The sequence below is a fragment of the Papio anubis genome, chromosome 5, assembly GCF_008728515.1.
Source record: "Papio anubis isolate 15944 chromosome 5, Panubis1.0, whole genome shotgun sequence".
NCBI classification, from domain to species: Eukaryota; Metazoa; Chordata; class Mammalia; order Primates; family Cercopithecidae; genus Papio; species Papio anubis.
Genome location: NC_044980.1, coordinates 70,652,656 through 70,673,515, shown reverse-complemented (window position 1 = coordinate 70,673,515; position 20,860 = coordinate 70,652,656). Strand labels below are relative to the sequence as shown.

General features: G+C 36.1%; 1 protein-coding gene across 2 annotated transcripts in view; it reads left to right on the top strand.

Moving 5' to 3' along the window:
- The window catches only part of TBCA (tubulin folding cofactor A), an 84,374-nt gene that overhangs the window by 51,673 nt on the left and 11,841 nt on the right, over positions 1 to 20,860 (top strand). For both annotated transcript variants that reach the window (XM_009208650.2, XM_003899846.2), the window contains exon 2: positions 15,413 to 15,518. In XM_009208650.2, the coding sequence (XP_009206914.1) occupies positions 15,413 to 15,518 (106 nt within the window). The remainder of the gene's footprint in view (positions 1 to 15,412; positions 15,519 to 20,860) is intronic.

Sequence of the window (20,860 nt, the reverse complement as noted above, 5' to 3'; positions counted from 1 at the left end):
TGGATTTTTTTTAAAAAAACCCATTTCAGATGAGTTCATGTCCTTCATAGGAACATGGATGAAGCTGGAAACTATCATTCTCAGCAAACTATCACAAGGACGGAAAACCAAACACCGCGTGTTCTCACTCATAGGTGGGAATTGAACAATGAGAACACCTGCACGCAGGATGGGGGAACATCACACACCGGGGCGTGTTGTGGGGTGCGGGGATGGGGGAGGGATAGCATTAGGAGATATACCTAATGTAAATGGCAAGTTAATGGGTGCAGCACACCAACATGGCACATGCATACATATGTAACAAACCTGCATGTTGTGCACATGTACCCTAGAACTTAAAGTATAATAATAATAAAGAAAATTTAAAAAAAAGAAAATAAAAAAAACCATTTCATCAATTATTATAATGTTACTATATAATTTTTCAAACTAAATATTTTTCTTGATAATACACAAGATGGTATAGCTAGTTACTTTCTACTAAAATGTGAATTCAGTTGTAACCAAATTAGAATTTTTTAAAATTAGAATTAAAGAAATTTAAATTAGAATTTTACAGGACAGTTACAATGTTCCTTGTTTTATTTAATATTATACTAACAGAGATATATGCTAGTATTGGTTTTGCTATTGTTAATGCTGCATTAAGATGTAAACACTAATTTTATTTAAATTGATAATATGATATTTTTTATAAATTGGAAATTTTGAATAGAATAGTTTATATTTAATGTTTTATAGAAATATACCTTAGAAATTTAGAAATAGAAATGTATCAGTCACTAAAGTCAGAATTTTGCATATTACTTTTTCATCATTTTGGATTCCAGGTTGATGGAATCTGGTTCACTAGCTCTTAGTAAGCATGTTGAAAAAGTGTTCTGTGCTCGAATTAGTTTAAGAAGGGTTGAGTTAAGCAAAGTAATACGTTTATTTACTGTAAGATAACTCAAAAGCTGTCATTATGTGAAACCTTTAAGAGGGGAAGAGTATACGGTATTTCCAAAGCTTTATTTGTTCATAAAAACGTTTTTACTTTTGTTTACTTTTGGCATATCTATTAACATTTATTTGAAGAGCATTCCTTTTTCCTCTGTAAAAGAAAGCAATTGTTACCACATTTGAAAAATGGCAGTTTGGTTATATTTACATGATCGATTATAGGACAGATTTTCCCCTTATACATAATACAAGTTAGAGTCAGCCTGCTGTAATTACAGCTCCTGTGTCTTTCTTTAATCCCAAATGTTACAGTTATTACTTGGGGTTTTTGGTTGACCACAGAAAGGAATGTTTGTCACAGATACATGTTTATGTATAATCATGATAGTCTATCCATAGTCAGGATCCTGAAAGATGCTACCAAGTAATTCATCAGAAATAGTTCAGGAAGACTGTAGAACAACAGCTTGCAAAAAGTTGTGATGTTCTTCAAATGCCATAAAAGACATAATTTATATATTTTTTTCTGTTTTTGTGAAATAAAGTTAGAGATTTTTCGTGTTTTTACATGCTAAAACAATACTGTTCTCCTGTTTAAGCCTCCAGTTGTGAAAATGCAACATTTTAAAACAATGTTTACTGATAAATTCAGGAAGTCACGCTGTAAAATGACTATTTTACTCGGAGTAAACAGGTAGAGAATGAGGAGTGAAATATTCGATACAGAATAGACTTTTTTTAAACTACAGGCTACAAATAAGGTGACTTAGACAAGAAAGATTTGGAGGGCTTCAGAGTCTTTCCTAGCTGTTAAAATTGTGTCAAGTACAGCTCTTGTGTCAAGTACCATTACCAAATTTTATTTAAAACTAATTAAGCAGTTAAGGACTTATAACGTAGTTTTTTAAACTCCAAATTGCGATATGGTAAAGTACAAATTAAATATACTTTGAAAATGGACGCTTTAACATATACCAAATCACTGTATATGTATACCATCAGATAAGATTATTGTGTGAAAGTTATTTGCAACTCTTGCGTTTTTCTGAATGAAAATTATTAATAATGATTATTTTGTCATTCTTTTGTACAAAAGGACTTAAAACTTCAATATCAGTGATATGAAAATAGAAATCTTCATACATGCTGCTTCTTGAACCATTTTGACTTAATGAACAAAATCTTCAATACACTGAGTAAACACATTACATATCAAAGTGCCTCTGTATAATGCTAATAATCCGAAAGCCATGAGTTCTCCGAAACCAACTAAGAAATCCCAGATTCTGCTCCCAAATTTTCTTATCAGTAATTTCAAGAATAACCTGAGTTGATGGGTCACCAAGAATAATTGCTGTAGGAAATATCATTAAATTGGGTTTATTTTATAATTTGATAAAATTCGGATATCCTGACTAATGCTAACTTTTATTATCTGTGAAAAGCTAGAGTCATTTCCATCCAATATTTTCTTCACCCATTTAAAATAGTATGATAAGCAATATTAGTTTGAAATAACCAAATAGCCCATCATCTGTCTGTTTTAGACAAACAACTATTTATTTCACAGAATACGACAGAATAGAATGATAATGTTGGATATTCCTCTCCTAATACTCTAGTTTGCCAGTGTCTTCTTTCAGATGCTACCTTTAAATCCCTTTTGGATCTAAGTTATATATAACAATTTTGGAAGTATATTATGAATAATAAAAGTACTGATGCAGTTCATCCAAGGAGTACCACTTATGTACCATGTTTTAGGTTCTCCGCTTCTTTTAACACATCTAAGATGACTTGGCTTTTTTATTTTTTTATTTTTTTGAGTCTCACTCTCTCACCCAGGCTGGAGTGCAGTGGCGTGATCTCAGCTCACTGCAACCTCGGCCTTTGGGGTTCAAGTGATTCTCCTACCTCAGCCTCCCAAGTAGCTGGGATTACAGGGGCCAACCACCATGCCTGGCTAATTTTTATATTTTTATTAGAGATGGGGTTTCACCATGTTGGCCAGGCTGGTCTTGAACTCCTGACCTCAGGTGATCAACCCATCTCGGCCTCCCAAAGTGCTGGGATTACAGGTGTGAGCCCCTGCGGCCGGCCGACTTGGCTTTTTGAAAAGTATAATAACTGCATCATACTCCTGACTTAAATTGAGCTTGCAGACAACTTAGCTATTTTCCCCATGATGTTCACAAGGCAGCCCTACTTTATCTAGTACTTGTATAGTCTGACTTAAAAACAAAACAGAACCCCTCACATGCAGAACTTTACCCCATCCATCCGTGTTTCCTTCTGTCTTTCTCAGACTTAGCCAAACCAGTTGCAATGAGAGGTTTCCAGTGAATGGTATCACAAAGGTTGTGAGATGAGATGCTATCACAAAAGTTGTGAGATGAGAGCGTGATTACTATGTTGACAGCTCAAGTTGGGAAGGGTATCATTTTAGAGAGAGATGATGATGAGCTCAGTTTTCAGCCTGCTTCAGTTGCTAGTGGGGATATCTAAATAGAGATGTTATAAAGGCAGTTAGAGATATGGGTCCGGACAGAGGATAAAAAGTCAAACGTACAGAGAGATTTGTGATTTTAGGTGATAATTAAAACTGTCAGAGTGTTTTGTATGGAGATGAAGCAGCTGTGGGAGGTGCTATTGCTTTCTCATATAAACTCAAGCAGAAGCTATTCACAGTGTCTTTAGCCCTTTCAGTAGTATGCACTTTTTAATCTCACTGACATCTCAGAACCTTTGAGGGACCTTTTAAGGGACAGTTTAGAGGATTCATGAAATAATGAGTTTTATATTTGTGTTTTTTGAATTTTCATTCTAAGATTTATTCATTTATTAATCCTTGAGAGTCATAGTATTGAAAAAAGTGATATTGAAATATCTAACTTATTTTTAAAAATTAATTAAAGCACATATTCTGCTTCAGCAATTAATAAAACTTGAACCATCTCCAGTTTAGTGGATTAATTAATGGGTACTGGGAAACTATAAGGTAACAAATACCATGAAATTAAACATTCATTTTCTTTCATTTAGAATACAAGAAATTGAGAACATGTTGCTTCCAGTGGTGGGAACTGAGTGGCTGGGGGCAGGGTGTGTAGGTGGTGGGTTGCCTTTTCACAGTGTATTCTTTTGTGCTATTCAAATGTTGAACCATGGAATGATTTTACCTTGGGAACAGATCAAAGAAATTTGAATTTTGAAAATTGCTTCATTTACTTTAAACATGAGATTGTAATTTTATGTAGAAAATATTGACACTTGAAGTTAGAAGTCATGATTTCACATCCTGTTTTCATCCTTTCCTGGACAGCTGGCCTTTCACTTCTTTGAATTGCAGGCTCTCATTTGAAAATGAGGCTGATGATAGTTGCCCTCCCTACCACGCAGGATAATTATGAGTTATTTCTTTCAGCAAACAGATCTGTGAGGCATATATTCTTCTAGGTGTGATATGAGACATATTTCCACTCCTTGGGGGATTTATTTTTAAGCGTGGAAGTAGACAAAATTTCAACCTATTGTGATGATGCAGATAAATATGCTATGAAGATACATAGACATAGGATCCACAGTGTCAGCTTGGGAGAGTGGAAGGATTGATGTTAGAGTGGTCCTCCTGGAAGACAAGCACATTTATTTGAGTTAAGTTTTGAAGAATGAATTGGTTGGGAGAGGATGAGGAGAGGAGACATTCCATTCAGAACAAGCAACATCTCCAGCCCCATCTCATTTTATGTGTTTCTGGGTAGCACACTTTTGTTTTAAGTTTTGTTAGGAGAGGATACTGTAGCAGGTTCTTCCTTAGTTTTGCTGCCTGTCAAAATTTTGACTATAATTATCAAAAAGTTTGGAAACAGTGGAAAATCTCACTTAGGACTTTATAATGACCACAAGGATTAGTGGAAAATGACTAAAACTCAATTGAAATTGAACTACGTACATTTTACTGTATAGACCATTAACACTATACATCAGCTTCTGATGTCAACCGTAGTTCTTCCATACTAAGGAACTAGTGAGAATTCTTAATTAATGCAGTTGACTTGCATTTTTCCAATTGAGTAGACTTTTTTCTTCCTGCATCCAAGTAGTAAGTGGATACACTTTTCCTGGTGCCATGTTGTTTCCTTTGAAGCACAGTGAAACTTCTTACCGCCTATGATGGTCTATAGACTTAGTATCTAGCTACTTAATTCCCACTCTCCATTAAGTTGCAGTTTATAGGCCTTGATATTTTACTATTTAACACCCAATATCTGTAAGTTACAGAAATACTTTGAAAATGTGGTGTAGATAGATGGTAATATTATTTATTCTGGATATTATCCTCTAGTAGCCACCATGATTATTAAAAACAAAGTGGTCTTGGTTTGTTTTTTGTGTTTTTGAGACAGAGTTTCACTCTTGTTGCCCAGGCTGGAGTGCAATGGTGTGATCTTGGCTCATTGCAACCTCCACCTCCTGGGTTCAAGTGATTCTTCTGCCTCAGCCTCCCGAGTAGCTGGGATTACAGGCATGCACCACCACTCCTGGCTCATTTTGTAGTTTTTAGTAGAGACAGGGTTTCTCCATGTTGGTCAGGTTGGTCTGGAACTCCCAACCTCAGGTGATCTGCGGGCCTCGGCCTCCCAAAGTGCTGGGATTACAGGCTTGAGCCATTGCCCCCGGCCTTTTTTTTTTTTTTTTTTCCTTTTGAGACAGAGTTTCGCTGTTAGGCAGGCTGGTGTGTAATGGCACGATCTCAGCTCACTGCAATCTCCGCCTTTTGGGTTCAAGCAATTCTCCTGCCCCAGCCTCCTGAGTAACTGGGATTACAGGTGTGCACCACCATGCCTGGCTAATTCTTTTATATTTTTAGTAGAGATGGAGTTTTACCATGTTGGTCAGGGTAGTCTTGAACTCCTGACCTCAGGTGATCCACTCGCCTCGGCCTCCCAAAGTGCTGGGATTACAGACGTGGGCCACCACGCCCCACCAAAAGCAAAAACAGGTTTATACTATTTTAGTGTTAAGTGTGAAATATAGACTTTCACACAAAATTTATATGGAACATTTTTTAATATAGTGGAAAACATAAAACTGGGGATTGTATAGGTAATTTAATCTTACTTCATGTTTATTTGTAGATAGGGAAAAAATAAGAGATACTTCAATTTCTAAATGATTTGTTTAGAAAGAGTTAGTCCAAAGTAGGAGAGCATTATTTCTGTACTTACAGAACAATCTTCTGCTGTTAGTGACTATCATTTTAGATGTTTTAACTTCAGGTAACAGAAAACAAAACTGTATGCAGCTTAGACTATAAGGATATTTATTATCTCCTGCAATAAGAAAACTAGAAGCAGTATACCTTGACGGTTGGTTGATTTAGTAATTCAGTACCATCATCAAAGACTGCAGTTCTCTGACTAGATTGACCTGTCTTTTTAGGCAGGATTTCGTCATGATCCTAAGGTGTCTGACACAAGTGGCAGGTGTCACACAGAGGTGATGATGTCCAGGTGAGAAAATGAATTATATCCCATTTATGAGCAATGACAACCTTCTCAGAACCTCCATCAGATGTCTCTTATGTAGCTTTGGTCAGAATTGTATCATTTGCACATGCCTAAACTATCATTTGGAAAAGGAGGTAAAATCATTGTGATTGGTTTCTTCCTTTGAAGGGCATGACTTCTTGGCTGATCATAAGCAAAACTGGATTCTGTTGTCAAGTAAGAAGTGGAGGAATGGTTGCTGGGTAGGCAACTAACAATGCCTGCTGTAATTGAACACATTTAGACTTTTATGTTTAAATGTTTAAGAATTACTTAAATTAGTAGCTAAGAATATGGAGTTTAACAGTTCTTTGGCACTTAACGAATGTGAGAACTTGGACAAGGTACTGAAGCTCCATTTAGTTTGATTTAGTAGTTACTAAAATGGGAATAATACTAGTACCTGTTTGGTTTGTTTTGAGGACTTAAATGACATATGTGGCATTTAGCATGCCTTGGCACAGTGCTTGGTTCATAGTAAGTGGTCAGTATGTGTTAGCTGCTCTTATCACCATATTTAATTTTTATTTATATCAAGTGAATCAAGCTTTTGCTTAAATTCATTACATTTTATATTTCATGAGATACCAATATCATAACTGTCTGTTCTTAAATTATAACTGTTGAACTTCACCAAAGGGCAAAGAAGTTTTAGGAGAGCAGATTTGTTGATGCCCATTGGAAATGCTAAAACCTCAGATGTCATTCATCCAACCTAACTTCTTTCATCAGTGTTGTTATCAATTTTTAGCTTAATTTCATGAGTAGTATCATTTTTTGATCAGCTTCCTGAAATACAGTAACTTAGATTTTATTCATTTCTGAAATATTGATGTCTTCATTAACTTCTGTTTTTATTGAAAGACTCTTTTAAAAACATTATGGAGAGGCATAATTAACAAGAGAGTGTAAAATAGAGATAATACTACTTAAATAGGGTCATAAGTATTAAATGCAATAAAGTACCTACAGGTCTGTTCATATGAGGCCCTCAATTTAAGTTTCTTCTTTTCCATAATCCCTCACACAACACAAATCTTAAATAAACTCTTTGTTTCTTCAAGAGAGAGGAGAGTTCGTTATCAGCTGTATCATTAGAAAAGAACTGTATATAACAGGGAAAAGGAAATTATACTAGAGGTTTCAAACAGGGGGATTTAATACAAGGAATTGATGACACAGGTGTTGGTCTCAGTTGATCAGGAGTCATCTTACCCACTTTTTACAGCATGTTTTTTCTTAAACCAAATGTTATTAACTGCTTGTTATGTTCTAGGCACTGTGGGAACTATCCTGCCTAAGGAAGACTTTTTATAAATCCAGGTTAAATGGGTTCTCTTTTTCACTAATTGCTTCATATTACAACCGTAACCATTTGTTGCATGTGTGCTTTTGTGGGTGTGCATGTGTGTTTGTCAGGGGAATGAGGTTCCCGAAGTTGCTAATTGTTTTCATTTTTATAATTGACAGAAAAACATGACTTCTTTTTTATATCATTAATATCTTCTACCTTATTACTCATTGTCTCTGTTTGTAAGAATCTGTTCCATCCTTCTTAAAGATGTTTCTATAAGAGCTCACACTAAGATCCTCATTTAGACTGATTGTTTTCCAGGCCTATAGCACAGTGTTAACCTTGGGATATATTTTTCCTTTGTTAGGGATTATGTTGACAATGACTTCCTGGTTTCATGACTTCTTTTCTGGATTTTCATCTTCAATTTGTTGGAGTACATTAAGTAAATTTCCCAGAAAGGTGACATAGTAGATCAACTTTTTGCATTTTTATGTAACTAAAAATAGATCCCTTGGCCTATAACTTCTTTCATCAGTTACTTACCTAGCTTATTGCCCCCTTTCGAATCTTAACTCATGTGTCCTCTTCTCAAAGAGACAATCCTATTTTAAATTGCAAACCCCGTGTATTACCAGTCCTGCTTCATGACTTTTTCTCCATAGCACTTTTCACAATCTAACATGTTATATATTTTGCTTATTTAATTTTCTTTATTTCCCGACTAAAAAGTGCCATAGGGAAGGGATTTTTGTAGTTCATTGCTGTATCCTTGGTACATAAAATCATACCTGGCACATAGTAGCCCTTCAATAAATAATTGTTAAGTCAGTTAATGGATTTTCTTCTCCACCTTTTATTATAGTTATAAATCCAGGTTATAAATCATTTTCTCTCAAAACTTTCAAGGGATTGCACTGTCTTCTTCTGATATCTAGTGTTATTAATAAGAAGTATAAGTCAATCTGATCCTTTTACAGAGGACCTGTTCTGTTTTTGAAAGCTTTAATTTTTATGGAGTTCTGGAAATTATTTTTTTGTTTGTTTGTTTGTTTGAGATGGAGGCTCACTCTGTTGCCCAGGCTGGAATGCAGTGGCATGATCTTGGCTCACTGCAACCTCCACCTCCCGGGTTCAGGTGGTTCTTCTGGCTCAGCCTCCCAAGTAGCTGGGGTTATAGGCACCTGCCACCACATCGACTAATTTTTGTATTTTTAGTAGAGATGGGTTTCACCATGTTGGGCAGGCTGATCTCGAACTCCTGACCTCGAGTGATCCTCCCACCTTGACCTCCCAGAGTGCTGGGATTACAGGCATGAGCCACTGGAAATTCTTTGTTTTTTGTTTTTTGTTTTTTTTTGAGACGGAGTCTCGCTCTGTGGCCCAGGCTGGAGTGCAGTGGCTGAATCTCAGCTCACTGCAAGCTCCGCCTCCTGGGTTTACGCCATTCTCCTGCTTCAGCCTCCCGAGTAGCTGGGACTACAGGTGCCCGCCACCTCGCCCGGCTAGTTTTTTGTATTTTTTTCAGTAGAGACGGGGTTTCACCGTGTTAGCCAGGATGGTCTCGATCTCCTGACCTTGTGATCCGCCCGTCTCGGCCTCCCAAAGTGCTGGGATTACAGGCTTGAGCCACCGCGCCCGGCCGGAAATTCTTAATGTACATAGATTTTTTTTTTTTTAATGGATTCTGTGTGCTTCTAAAATGAAGCCCTTTCAGTTAAGTTTGCTTTTCTTTTCCAGCTTTGGGAACTTTTATTCTTAAAAAAAAAAACAAAAAAACAATCTTTACATGCTTTGTTTCTGTTCTGTCTATAACTCCTGTGAGTTATATAATGAACCTATCAGATTTATCTTATTTTCCCGTGGTGTTTCATTTCTCTCTTTTTAATTTTACTTTGCTGTGGTGTAACCTTTAATATGCTTATTAATGTTTAAATAGTTAAATCTGGCATATTTTCTTTGACTAAAATAAAAAATCAAATAGTAGGCTAAAAATAGGAGTAGATTGATTTAATATTTGCATTTTGTCATTCACTAATAACTAATGACAAAGTTTGACTTATTACATTATTAGAAAAAGTAATTGTTAAGAAAAAGTCACTGGTTGACTGGAAAAGGAGTTAATTTCACATATGTACTATGTATTTAAAATATTTTTTTAGGAAGACAATATTTCATGTCTATAAAATTTATAGGTAGGGATGTTCATCAGGTATTATTTATAATATGGGAATGGCTTAAATATCCAATAGGATAATACTTCAATATGCTGTCATCTCAGTACTATGAAATACTTCACAATCACCAACAGCTATATTTTCAAAGAACATTTAATGACATTGGAAGTGATTATTATCCAAATTACTGTTATTTATTAGTATTATTATGTATTTTTTGAGACAATCTTGCTCTGTTATTCAGGCTGGAATGCAGTGACACAATTATAGCTTACTGCATCCTTGACTCCCTAAGCTCCAGGGATCCTCCCACCTCAGACTCGTAAGTAGCTGGAACTACAGAGGCATGCCACCACGTTTGGCTAATTTAAGAAATTTTTTTGTAGAGACAGAATCTTGCCATGTTGCCCAGGTTGGTGTCAGACTCCTGGTCTCAAGTGGTCCTTCTGCCTCACCTCCCAAAGTGTTGGGATTACAGGTGTGAGCCACTGTACCTGACCCAAATTATTTTTTTGTATATCTAAATATAAATTTTCACACACACATGTTGAGAGAAAAAGACTGCTGGACAATACTCAAAATGTTAATACCAGGTCCATAATCTTTTACTTTGAAAACCCTTTGGCCCATATGTGTTTGTGAATTCCAAATTTTTCAAATTTTATAAAAGTAATATATATTTCCATAATAGCATCAATAGAAGTGCTCTATAATCATACACATTAATATTTCTGCAGTGCAGCAGGACTATTCACTTTAAATGGTACACATAAATTCTATAAATCATTTTACTTCATTTGAGGTTACACTTTGCTGCTAAATGATTTTGTGTCAAACAATAAACAATGTTCTTTTTTTAAAACCTCTTTAGGTTTCAAAATTATGTGTATTTTGAATCTGTAGTGATTATGAGTGATTTTTAAATATTGTTTTTATAATTTTTTATAAATATGTACATATGTACATTTCAGAAAAATATCTTAGTACAAATTTTAAAATACATACTTCAATTTTCGTATTAAATCTTAGCCTTTTCTACAAACGAGAAGAGCTAAATGCACCAGAAGATACTAATTCCTTGATTCAACAAATATTTATCCAGTAAATACTAGAGAGAAAGCTAATACTATTTTAATAAGCATAAAGATGCTCAACCTTATTAGCGAAATATTTCAAACCATAATAGAAGTACTATTTCACACTCTTCTGATTGTCAGAAATTTAATAATTCTGGCCGGGCGTGGTGGCTCACGCCTGTAATCCCAGCACTTTGGGAGGCCGAGGCGGGCGGATCACAAGGTCAGGAGATCGAGACCACGGTGAAACCCCGTCTCTACTAAAAATACAAAAAATTAGCCGGGCGCGGTTGTGGGCGCCTGTAGTCCCAGCTACTCGGGAGGCTGAGGCAGGAGAATGGCGTGAACCCGGGAGGCGGAGCTTGCAGTGAGCCGAGATCGCGCCACTGCACTCCAGCCTGGGCGACAGAGCGAGACTCAAAAAAAAAAAAAAAAAAAAAAAAAGAAATTTAATAATTCTGACAATCCCAGTTCACCAGGATGCCAAGAAGTAGGAAATTTCATACACTACAGGTTGACTATCAACTGATAAAACTGCTTTGGAAAGCAATTTGATGATATTTAGTGAAGCAGAAGTTGTATATATACTCTATAAAACCTCTTTAGCATCATCTTACTTGTCATCAGTACATTGATTTGTACTATTTAAGAGTTGAACTTTTGCTATTTCTCATACCACATCTTTCCCTAGCCTTTATTCCGTATAATTTTACATGCTCGTGTTACTACTGGGTTCTCACAACTGAGTGATTTTTTTTTTTTTTTTCTTTTTCAGGGCAACACATGCTATTCAATAACTTGTTTCCTGGACCTTTTCACAAAAATACTACTTTTTAAGCAAAAACGTAACATATATTTTTTGGTATTCCAATAACCATGGAAATACGTAGCACCTTTAGTTATCCCATGTGATAGGTAGTTAAGTAACTCTTCAGTGTTGCTGGAGCCATTGTTGCTGTTTTCCATAGACAAGAACAATGAAGTAGGATGACTTGGATTACCAATCAGAATTATCTGTGAGCTGAGCATTCTTCTATTGTATACTTCTTCAAAAGTTACTATGTTGTTTTTATTGCTCAGTTTTTGTGAATCACTCTTTTTCTGCTTCAGAATTGTTTTATAAATATATATTTCTGTCTTTAAATTGAAAATGTTAAAAGACAATAGTGAGATTTCTAGACTCAACTTTTTATTCATTCAACCAACATTGAGTGCCTACTATGTAGGAAGATCAATTATACAATATGAATATAACCTAATCCTCTCTTCAAGAAACTTAAGACCTAGCAAGGCTTCAGTGTAGTGTGTTAATGCTAATATAATTAAGTAGGTGTTGGATAGAATTAAGTGGAAGTCTTTCAAGTCAGGGGTCAGCAACCCTTTTTTGTAAAGGACCAGATACTGTATTTTAGGTTTTGTGGGCCGTATGATTCTTCTATCACAACTACTCTTCTCTGCTCTTATTGCATGAAAACAGCCATACATGATACATAAATGAATGAGTATATCTGTGTTCCAATAAAACTTTATTTATGGATATTAAATTTGAATTCTGTATTTTTATATGACAAATCTTTTTTAAAAATTTTAGCTATTCAAAAATGTAAAAACTGTTCGTAGCTCTTAGACTATACAAAAACAGATGACAGACCAGATTTGGCTCCCTGGCCATAGTTTGCCTACCCCTGTTTAAGTCTTTGAATTATAAGATGGTATGGAATGGGCTTCTCTTTAATAGCCTATCCAATTCCAGCTACTTTCATTACTGGGGGAATTTAGTCACATACCAGGTTTAGAAGTATTGAAAGTCTCATTGCTAATCCAGTAGTTTCTGAATATCCTTGATATTCTGAATAATAATCATGATTATATAATGATAATAAAACAACAATAGTAATAATGTTGCATTGATAATATGCACACAGGTCCCAAACTCAAAGGTATGCAAGACCAAGCGTAATGCCTGACTGTTAAGGAAACAGGGAGTTATATGAATTGGGGCAAAGGAATAGCACGTAACCCATCTGTAGGAGACAACAGCCACCACTTAGCTCCAGCTAGTAGTGGGAATGCAGCCCCCATGTTTCCTGATGAAAACATCCAAGAGAAGCCAGAAATTCAGATGTATATGTCAAATCTCGCAGCTTTTTAATGTGGCAACATATTTTTTTAAACAAATGCTTTTCTTTTTAACATTGTGAGTCAAATAAAATCATGTTTAGGTTTCATTTAAGCAGGCTGGCAAGTTGCCATCTCTGTGCTAACAAGTTTCCTTTACTATTCAAAGGGAACTTTTTGAGAAATATCTTTTGTTATATACATTAATGATTTTATTTTAAAATTTTGTATCTCAAAGGATATTTTAATATTGAAAATTATTGTTAAAATAATTTTAAATTATAAATCAACTGCAGATTTCTGCATCTGACATTCACATGTTTCAGCTGTCATGCTTGAATGTATCAGTACTTGCAGCTTTCCCCTGAAGCTTTGTGGTCACAGCTTTTTTTTCCTTTTTGCCAACAGCTTTATTGAGATATAATTCACATACCATACAATTAACCCATTTTAAGTCTACAGTTTATTGGCTTGTATTATATTCACAGAGTTGTGCAACTATCACCACAATCATTTTTAGAACATGTTTCTTACCCCCAAAAGAAACCTTAAACCGTTTAGCTATCACCTTTCCAATTCCCCTGTTGTCCCCAGTCCTAAACAACCACTAATCTACTTTACATTTCTATAGATTTGTGTGTTCTGGATATGTCCTATAATAAAATCAGACAATATATAGCCTTTTATGTCAGGCTTCTTTTTTACTTAGCATGTTTTCAGGGTTCACCCATGTTGTGGCTTCAATTAGTACTTTTTAATTTTATTGCGCAATATTCCATTTTATGGATATACCACATTTTCCATTGGTTATTGGACTTCCACATTTTGCCTATCATGCATAATGTTGCTGTAAACATTCACAGACATGTTTTCTGTGGGCATGTATTTTCATTTTTCTAGGGTATATACCTAGAAATGGAATTGTCAGGACATGGTTACTCTGTTTAACTTTTTGAGGAATAGTCAAACTTTTCTAAAGCTACTATACCAGTTTTGATTGCCGTCAGCAATGTTTGATGGTTCCAATTTCTGTACATCCTTGCCATCTTGCCAACAGCCAGATGGAGAAAGCTATTTTTAATGCATATGAGTTATGAAAGCTTTTCTTCTGCTCTTTAGATACTGTGTATATATGAATGTTAATATTTTCTTAGACTATACTTTTCTTTTATATTAAAACTTTAAACAACCAGAATTGGGGAAGATGGGGCTATTATGGTTAATTTAATTTGGATCATCTCTGGGATAATCAGTAGAACTTTGTATTGCAGTATTTCTTATTGTTGAAACTTTTCCTGATGTACTTTTTTAAAAATACTTTTTCTTACTTTAGGAAGTAAATACTAGTTTGTTTCTACCACTTGTCTGTGAGAGAACTGCATCTAAATTATCTATCTCAGCTCCTTGCACAAGGAAAGTCTGGCATAAAATTAAAGGCACAATAAATACTTGTTAAATGATTTTGTTGTTAAAAAATAATCCAGTCTTTCTTTGTTTTGGATTTGACATGCAATCTACTGAATTTTCCCCGGCCAGTAAACTGAGCTTTTACCATTGTGCTGTTTCAGATACATGTATAAAGATTTGGAAGACATATTTAAAAAAAAAAAAACAAAGACAATTATATTAGTATTATTGGTATATACTAATTTTGAGTATTGCTTTCACATTGTAATTATACTGAAGTTGGTTTTTAATTTAAAAATTAAGAATTTCATGCTTTGGGCTGGGCACGGTGACTCACGCCTGTAATCCCAGCACTTTGGGAGGCCGACGCTGGTGGATCATGAGGTCAGGAGATCGAGACCATCCTGGCTAATACAGTGAAACCCCGTCTCTACTAAAAATACAAAATATATTAGCTGGGTGTGGTGGTGGGCACCTGTAGTCTCAGCTACTCGGGAGCCTGAGTCAAGAGAATGGTGTGAACCCGGGAGGTGGAGCTTGCAGTGAGCTGAGATCTCGCCACTGCACTCCAGCCTGGGTGACAGAGCAAGACTCTGTCTCAAAGAAAAAAAAAAAGAATTTCATGCTTTGATAGATTGCACTTATGTTAGGCAGGTATAGGATTTAAGAGCATGAGGATCATACTTACATCTCTGACTAAACTATTTTTCTTCTGTTCCTTCCTCCCCCCCATCTAATATATCTACTTTGGCATTCTAAATATAGTATGTTTTATATTTACACAGTTTCTTTCTTATGGTCTAGAGAGAAAGCTAATTTTCTGAAATATTTTTGGCTTTTCTATAGGTTGGTCAAAGAAAAAGTGATGTATGAAAAAGAGGCAAAACAACAGGAAGAAAAGATTGAAAAAATGAGAGCTGAAGATGGTGAAAATTATGACATTAAAAAGCAGGTAAAATTATATCATAACAATAGCTAACATTTACAGAATGCCATATTAACTAATGTAGTTTTTACAATAGTTCTCTGACTGAGATTATATTATTATTTATTTCTTTACTATTAAAACTTCCATTTAAAGATAAGGAAACAAAAACACAGGTTAAATAACTGCCCAAATCACACTGTTGCTAAGTGACATAGCTGAGGTTTAGTTTTGTTTTTTGTTTTGTTTGAGACAGGGCCTCACTTTGTCATCCAGGCTAGAGTGCAGTGGTGTGATCACGGCTCACTGCAGCCTTGACCTCTCGGCTCAAGCAATTCTCCCACCTCAACTCCCCAAAGTGCTGGGATTACAGGCATGAGCCACTGCACCTGGCATAGCTAAGATTTGAACACAGGCATTCTTTTTCTAGTATCTGTACTCTTAATCGCTAAACTTTACTGCCTTTCGATTTTTAAGTATCAAATATAAAAATGGACTAATATTATATTATATATTTAGATTCACAAATATTTTCTCCAAACTGATGTGAAGACCACAAAAATAAATATGTATTGCACTTTTCAATGACTACTTCTGATTGTCTTCATGACAAATTTCAGTGGCCTTAACATTGCATACAAGGCTCTTCTTGATTTTGAATCAGGAAATGAAGTTACATCTGCTTATCTAACCTCATTTCTTACCAATCCCTATCTCGACCTCTTAGGTGCCTTATAGCTCCCTGAACATGCCCTTTCTTCTTTGCCTCTGAAATTTTGCATGTCTGAGATGCTCTTACTCCTGGCCTTACTTATCCTTTCCTTATTAATTTCTGTTCTTCCTTGAGGTCTCTTCTACTCTCATCTCTAGACTGAGTTAGGTGCCCCTGCTTTTCGCTCCCATAACACTTCTTTATTCCCATCATAGCATATATTGAACGTTCATTCTCAGCTGACAGTTGCTTCATAATTCCTTGAGAAAATAAAGGCCATTAGGGAATTTTCTCATATTCTTATGACAAAATCTATCAACCTATCTGCATCTGTACGTATACCACCTTCCTTCCTGTAAGAGTGGATTATGTGCCCTAGCCCTTGTTATAACTATCAGTGACATTGTTATTACTCTTTTTTCCCTCATCTTAAATACCTCAATAGCATCTGACACAAGTTACCACTTTCACCTTGAAACTTGACACATCCTCTGAGGTGTTCAAAATTAAAATCTTGATCTCACAGTACTCCAACCTACTCTCCCAAACAGAAAAACTATTTGTTCTTTCTTTTTCCTCATCTCAGTGAGTGGTACCTCCACTCATCCAGATACTCAAGCTAAAAATTTAGTTGGTCCCTTCTTGATATTTTTCTCTCTTTCTAATAACCACATCCAATATCAGCATCTCCTATTTCTTGTTTTCTTTTCTTTTCTTTCTTTTTTGAGACGGAGTCTTGCTGTGTCACCCAGGCTGGAGTGCAGTGGTGCAATCTCAGCTCACTGCAATGTTCACCTCCCGGGCTCAGCTGATTTTCCTGCCTCAGCCTCCCAAGTAGCTGGGATTAACAGGCATGCACCACCACATCCGGCTAATTTTGTATTTTAGTAGAGACAGGGTTTTGCCCTGTTGGCCAGGCTGTTGAACTCCCGACCTCAGGTGATCTGCCTGCCTTAGCCTCCCAAAGTGCTGGGATTACAGGGGTGAGCTACTGCGCCTAGCCAGCACTTCCTATTTCTTACTCTCTATTTTTCTCTCTACTGCCATTGTTCTAGTCTAGTCCACTATCATCTCTTGCTGGTATTATTTATTGCAGAAGCCTCCCAGTTGGCATACTTCTTTCACCCTTGACATCCTCCATTCCTTCCCCACCACAACCACCAAATAAATCTCTATAAAATGTACCTCAGATCACTTGGTCTTCTACTTAAAATCTAGTGTCAGATGCATTTAAAATAATTTCCAGATGACAGTTTTAAAAAAGGAGAGTGTGAACCAGCTTATACAAACTATATCTTAAAATTTATTTTTAAAATCAGCTCATGAACTCAAAGTCATTTTTGCCGTGTAAATTGTGGCATAATTGGTAATCACACTTAATCAGGCTTAATTCAGCAAAATTAATCAATCATTTAAAATAGATTTTTTTGTAGGGAGTTGCTTTCTGCCATGCAGAAGAAATGCAGCAGCAGCTGAAACAACTTGTTGGCTGTGTCTTCCCTTGGCTGTCTAGGAAGACAGCCTTCTTATTTTATTAAGCTTTTAGGAGAGGCCATCTTCCTTTATTTGTGATATAGCACTGTGTGTATAAAAGACATTTGTGTGTCAGATACTCATAAATTGAGGGAGGATTAGTAAACAGATGTGTAGATATAGTATGTCCCCTTTGTTTTGTTTTTTAATACTAATAAATTATATTGGGCAGTGGGGTCTCTTTGTGAAGCCCAAGCTGGAGTTTAGTGGTGTGATCCTAGCTCACTGTTACTGTCTCAAACTCCTGGGTTCAAGTGATGCTCCCACCTCAGCCTCCAGAGTAGCTGGGACTACAGATATGTGCCACCATGCCTGGCCAATTTTTAAATTTTTTATAGAGACAGGGTCTCACTTTCTTGTTTAGGCTGGTCTTCAATTCCTGGCCTCCAGCGATCCTCCCACCCTAGCCTCTCAGAGTCCTGGGATTATATGCGTGAGCTCCCTGGCCTGGCCTTATCCACCTTTATGAACTAACTACCCTTCATAAGGATTTACATATGGAATGTAACCTTTTATTCTTAAAATTATGATACATACTGCTTTTGTACCTCTTTCACTACATCTAGTGGGAAAATATTATGACATAGTATGTAATTTTATTTTATCCAGGTCCTTCTTGGACTTCATCAGCTTGTTTTCCCGATCATGTAGCTAGTGACCTCATTTAGTCTTTTTCTTTGCCCTGCTTTTTTTCACCATCAATAATGTATTTTAAAATAGCCCTATAGCTAAAATAGTAGTTACCAGTTACATGGAGTGGAGGAATAAATGTGTTCCCTTTCTAAATAAAATTCTACAAATAATGTTACGGGTTATCACAGAACCTGTTTTCATTTATATTCATGTATGTATCATATTTCAATAAAATCACTACTTTATAGGTAAGGATTAACTACTGAATCCTGTGTTGTACTTGTCATTTCAAAATACCAGCCACATACTAGTTGCATTATTGACTACATACACAGATGTAAAAGGGAAAAAAAATTGTTCAAAAGTTGTTTCTACCCTCAGCCATGTTAAAATTCTCTTTTTGGTCATAGGTATCATAGTTTTTAACAGGATTTGTTAGATTCATAGCCAACTTAGTACTTATTCAGAAATAGCATCTCATATCTCATTATAGAACAATAGTTGTTTCTGTTTGCTTCTGTTGTCGACCTACCATGTATATAGTTGTCGATTGCAGTTTTGTTTCAGAGTTTCCTAAAAACTTGTCTTTAGCCAACCTGCATACATTTCTTAATTTCCTTTCCCTGGCTTAGCTATATTATGGCCATTCATATTTGTTTATCACATACAATGGGTGTTGCATAACCAAAAGAACAGTCTGTTCCTGATTGCCTGAGACTTTAAGGTCAGCAATGATTTTCTTAACATTTATCGTGCCTCTCGTAGAAAATATCAAGAAAGCCAAGTGCTGCATTTTGTGGGTTTTCTACACTTCTCCCTAGATTTCTTCCTCTTCTGAGCTAAACACTCTTCTGAGCTTCTGAGACTGTCCTCAATCACTTCTCACTACTTTGGCTCTTCTCTCGCTTGGATCCTTTTTTCTCTGGCTTTCCTACCTCTTCTAAATTGGCTGTATTTTAAGCACACACTTAAGGTGCTATCTCTTATTCTATACCAAACTCTTACCTGAAGATGGTTGCCAGAAATCAGGGGACAGTCCCTCTGTTGGACTAGGTATAATTTTGGTTCTTTTAAAATAAGTAATTAGGCCAGGTACAGTGGCTCACATCTGTAATCCCGGCCCTTTGGGAGACCAAGCTGGGTAGATCACTTGAGCCTAGGAGTTTGAGACTAGCCTGGGGAACAAGCTAGTCTCAAACTAGCTTGTTTGCATTAGTTCGTTTTTACACTGCTATGTAGAACTACCTGAGACTGGGTAATTTATAAAGAAAAAAGGTTTACTTGACTCTCAGTTCCACATGGCTGGGGAGACCTCAGGAAACTTATAATCATGGCAGAATGTGAAGGGGAAGCGAGTGCCTTCTTCACAAGGTGGCAGGGGCGAGAGAGAGAGAGAGAACAAGTGGGAAGTGCCCTACTTTTAAACCCTCTGATCTCATGAGAACTCACTCACTATCAGAGCATGTAGGAAACTGCCCCTATAATCCAATCATCTCCCACTAGGTCCCTCCCTAACATGTGGGGATTACAATTGAAGATGAGATTTGTGTGGGGACACAGAGTGAAACCATATCAAAGGTGAAACTGTCTCTACAAAAAAATTTTTAAAAAAATGTATTAGAATACAAAAAATTAGCTGGGTGTGGTAGTGTGCATCCATAGTCCCAGCCACCTAGGAGGCTGAGGTGAGAGGATCACCTGAGCCCAGGAGGTCAAGGCTGCAGTGAGCCATGATCATGCCACTGTACTCCAGCCTGGGTGACAGAGTGAGGCCTTCTCTCAAAAAATATATAAAATAAAATAGAAAAGTAAAAGTAAGCAACTAGGTAAAAGTTTTCAGGAGGCCAGAATATCAGTCAATTAAATATTTATTCTGTTTTTTTTTATTTTCTGACTAAACAATATAACATGTCATTCAAATATTGCCCAAATTGATTTTAGCCTTCCGCTTCTGATAGCTCTCTTCTTCTCCACCAGTTAAGGTTGAGTACAGAGGGTTTTGCCCTCACTTGGTAAAGCTTTCTGGTTTGTTTTTCAACCTATCCTGGGGCATAATGATTGGCAGTAATGACACTCAGTCAGACATATCTCTGTCATTTCTCCTGAGGCACAACTCATCTCTTAGGTTCCAGAAGTAATAAGACAAACTGGTATAGTTTTTGGACAAAGAGTTCTCAGTTTTCTCACAAAAGAGTTCTCACAAAAGCTTTGCAATTATTGCATATAATTGCAGTAATATAAAATTCATCTTTTTGAAAACGATGTACACACTTTTTTTTACTCTTTGAAACAAGAGTGAACATTTACGATGACATGTTTCTATGTTTTTCCTAAAAATATAAAGGAGAAATTTTTTTCATTAAATATATGGAAAACTTTAGGAGGCTCCAGTCAACAAAGAAGATACCCCTTTGACCAGGAGTGTCTCACAAGGCTGATCCTCAAAGAAAAACCCAGATTTTCTTTTAATCAGTAATAAAAATATGGAAAA